Below are 3,731 nucleotides of genomic sequence, written 5' to 3'. Positions count from 1 at the left end.
AACAAATGAAATAAATCTAAAGGTAAATATCTATGTTCCACAACATTTCAACCCTGCATTATCAGCCTTTATTTTTATTTATTTTTGGCTAAATATAAAAAATTCACTGAAACGTGTAGAGACTATTTTCAAGTGTATAATTTTTAAGGATAAGAGTTCAGATTGTCTACATGTTTTTATGGCTATTATGTAACCGTTGAATACATGGTTAAATGAGACCAATCAGTTGAAAATTCTTAGGCAATATCTAGCGTATGATAGAAGGCGAGCATGATTACAAATCTTGAAGTGACTGATATTTTATTTTCATTCACATAGGTTACACTCAATAGTACAATTTTGGAATAACTTCAATATGACCCACATCACATGGATGTTTTTTTGCCTATTAGATTAGAATGATTTAAAGATTGATGAAAACAATAATATATAATTTATTAAATTTAATTAAAAAATAAATCAAATTAAAATGCAAAATATTTTAATTTTATTAATATAATTAAAAAATATAAATCATAAACAATTTATTATTTAAAATGATGAATTTTATTCTCAAATATTAACCAAAAAAATGTCAAATAAATGTATGGAAAATTAATTAAAATGTTATGACACTTTGAATTCCATTAGATTCTAATTAGGTCTTTAGACTCTTAAGATTTTTTTTAAGACCAATGAAATAAAGAACACATGAATTTTCTCTTATTTGTCTGCAAGACCTTGTTATTACCTCTCTTCCATATTGTAATGAACATGAAGGTTTGCATTTGCTTCTATTCTATCTTATACCTTCCTTTCTATTTCTATTTTCTTTTTAAATTCCATGTCACATATCTTATAGAGAGTGTTGTTGCAGAATATTACAGTAGTTTCTGTCGAGATTTCTTGCTGCAAATGCAAAAAGAAAGTTATGAAAATTGCTGCAGGTATACCAGGTATGGCACTCTATAGTTTCATTGAGAATTGTTTTTAGCTTTTCTTATGTAAATTTGTTTTTGGGTGCTATCTTAGCAAGGTTAAACTTGCATAAAAACTATAATATGGGATGTGGAAACCCATGGTGTATGAAACCTTAAAATATTTATGTGATACAGAAGTGTTTGGATAGAATGTTTCAGCAAGCCTGCTCCATATCATATTTACTATGAAATGTCAGTCAATGATTTGTAAGAGCAGCTGTAATTGTTTTGGGTTTTTTTGTATTAAGTATCATATAACATCATTACAAAATTCAGAAGTCTTGGCTGGAGAACACACAGCCAGTTAGCGAATTAAAACACAGAGTGCAGACAGAATCATGTCAGGAAGGATCGCGGGCCATATTATGAGGCCATATACATCAGATGCAGCTGAGGTACAAAATTACAAAGATGAGTCCCATAACAAAAATGTAGCATAGAGGATAGACAGCTAGCTAAATAGAAAGGAAGACTCAGGATCATTATTGTGTTTTGGGTTTGATTAATAATGTTATTTAATAATAAATCTATTTTTTAGTAGACATATGGTTTCCACGAGCATTGCAACAGTTTCTGGTTTTGATTATGTATGTTTTTTCGAATTAAAATCCATGATCTTTCATCAGAATGTAAGACAAGAAAAGAGAATTGAAATACCCATTTCGTTCTCCTTATTAGAAATAACTTTTATATTGGTTTAGTATACTAAAAGTTTGTAGTTATAGGTTCTTCCTTTAACATCCAGAACTATTCTTTAATGTTAAGACATTTTCTTGAATCTGTTTGGCACAATTTTTCCCAAACTAGAGTGAAGAACGTTACTGTCACAATTTGCTTTGTTTAAAAATTATAGATTTTTTTTTTTAAACGTTCTTTATAAAACAAGATTAAATGATTTGCAACACTTTCATTGTGGATTTGTAATAACATCTTTCTGATGGTTTAATATATAACCATTACAGGAGTAGAGTCTATTGCAGTCGATGTATCCAAAAACACTCTTACTGTGATTGGAGAAGTGGATCCTGTAGAGCTTGCTAAAAAAATAAGGAAGTTCAAGAAAAGGGCAAACATTATAAGCGTTGGGCCTCCTGAGAAGAAAAAAGATGGAGAAAAGAAAAATGGTGGAGAGAAGAAGGTGCCTGAAAATCTTCCTAAATCCTGCCCAACATGTGGTGTTTGGTATATTTATGATGCATATGCATTTGATCATAATACATGCTCTATAATGTAAAGTAATCAATGAACAACAATTTATGATCTACATAAATTAAAAGCAAATAGATTCATTTGCAGATATTGTAGATTTTGGTAATAAGATATTTTTGTTTCAGACTGAAAATTATGGTTGATATAATTTAAAATCAATGTTAACAGTAGGATGATATGGATTCATTTGGAGGTTAAAAGTGTAAATTTGTGTGTTTTATCATGATGTATAGGACAATTTAGAGTTCAAACCATTGTGTCTCTAATATAGTAGAGACATGCCATGAGGTGTAAAAGAGAACATGATGCAATAGACAATTATAGAGTTGGAACTAGTGTGCTTCCACTGTAATTTAAGCCATGATGGTCACCTTGTAAGGGTTGGTGTAGATAGAGCCATGATGCATAAGTGAATAATGGAGCTGAGATTGGTGTGGCTCCCATGAAACAATGTAAAAATAAGATGAGATAGAATTATGATACATGACACAATCAAGGAATTCAAACTAGTGTAGTCATTATGGCATATGCAAGCATGAGATGATGGATAAGCTAGTGTTAGAAATAAGATGATGGATAAGCTAGTGTTAGAAATAAAATTGTGATGCACAAGATAGTCATGTTGATGGAATATTCTTGGTTATCAAATTGTACATAAATGTAAAACCATGTAAATGTCATGGAGTATTTTATTCTCAAGTAGAGGAGAAAAGATGTATAATGGAAAAATATAAAAATGAGAATTCTCTATATATGATTGATGGGATCAAGTCATTATATATCATATAAGAATGGTCAAATAGTTAACCACGGTACTATCATGCGAGGAAAAACATGGATTTGAAATGGAAATGCATTTGGCATAGAAGTATCCTTGTTCTATTGGTTATAGTATATAAAACATAAGTATGTATTTATACACACACACACATGTAAATACATGTACATGTACATGTACGTACATACATACATACATACATATATTTATAAGACTTTATTTATTTAAATGAATTTAAGGTCTATGATTTCACCAAAAAAATAAGGAAGATTTAGTTATGCATGTTTATTAATTCATGGAATTTTTTAATGACATTATAGTCATATTTATTCAAGGACCATTATACCATCCTTAGAACTTGGATATTTTTCTATTAAAAATTGGCCTCCTCTTTATGTTTCATCCCAGTTGTTATGGGAGAACCACAAATTGTGCTTAGATAATCTTCTTAAGTTTTGGTAGTAGATTTTAACCCATAGTTATTAGAGAACAAAAACATAATAAACAAAACGGGAAAAAGTAGGATTTCTCATGCTCATAGACAAGTGATGGGGACATCAAGTCACTTGAGTGTTTGATCCTTTATGAATGTGACAATGATGTACAAGCATCAAGGCTCACAACTAATCCTGGATCACCACAAAATGGTGGGTATGTGCAGGACCATGAGGGGCCAAAAAGTGGCGATATTCTAACTAAAATCTTGATTGATAGGTTGATTGAAAAATATCTATAACTTTCAAATGGTATCACATTTTTTGAATCTGAAACATGTGTCACATTAT

The 3,731-nt window shown here is 30.1% G+C and overlaps 1 protein-coding gene across 1 annotated transcript; it reads left to right on the top strand.

Annotated features, from left to right (window-relative positions):
- The first annotated feature begins 640 nt into the window (after positions 1–640).
- LOC131049010 (heavy metal-associated isoprenylated plant protein 43-like) lies at positions 641–2,193 on the top strand. The gene is made up of 3 exons (XM_057983005.2): positions 641–759; positions 857–935; positions 1,922–2,193. Exons 1-3 carry the CDS (start codon positions 691–693, stop codon positions 2,191–2,193), a joined length of 420 nt encoding a protein of 139 aa, XP_057838988.2. The 5' UTR covers positions 641–690.
- Positions 2,194–3,731: the final 1,538 nt, after the last annotated feature.

The sequence above is a fragment of the Cryptomeria japonica genome, chromosome 4, assembly GCF_030272615.1.
Source record: "Cryptomeria japonica chromosome 4, Sugi_1.0, whole genome shotgun sequence".
NCBI classification, from domain to species: domain Eukaryota; kingdom Viridiplantae; phylum Streptophyta; class Pinopsida; order Cupressales; family Cupressaceae; genus Cryptomeria; species Cryptomeria japonica.
Note: the sequence above shows the minus strand (reverse complement) of the source record. Positions and strands in the feature narration are given on the sequence as shown.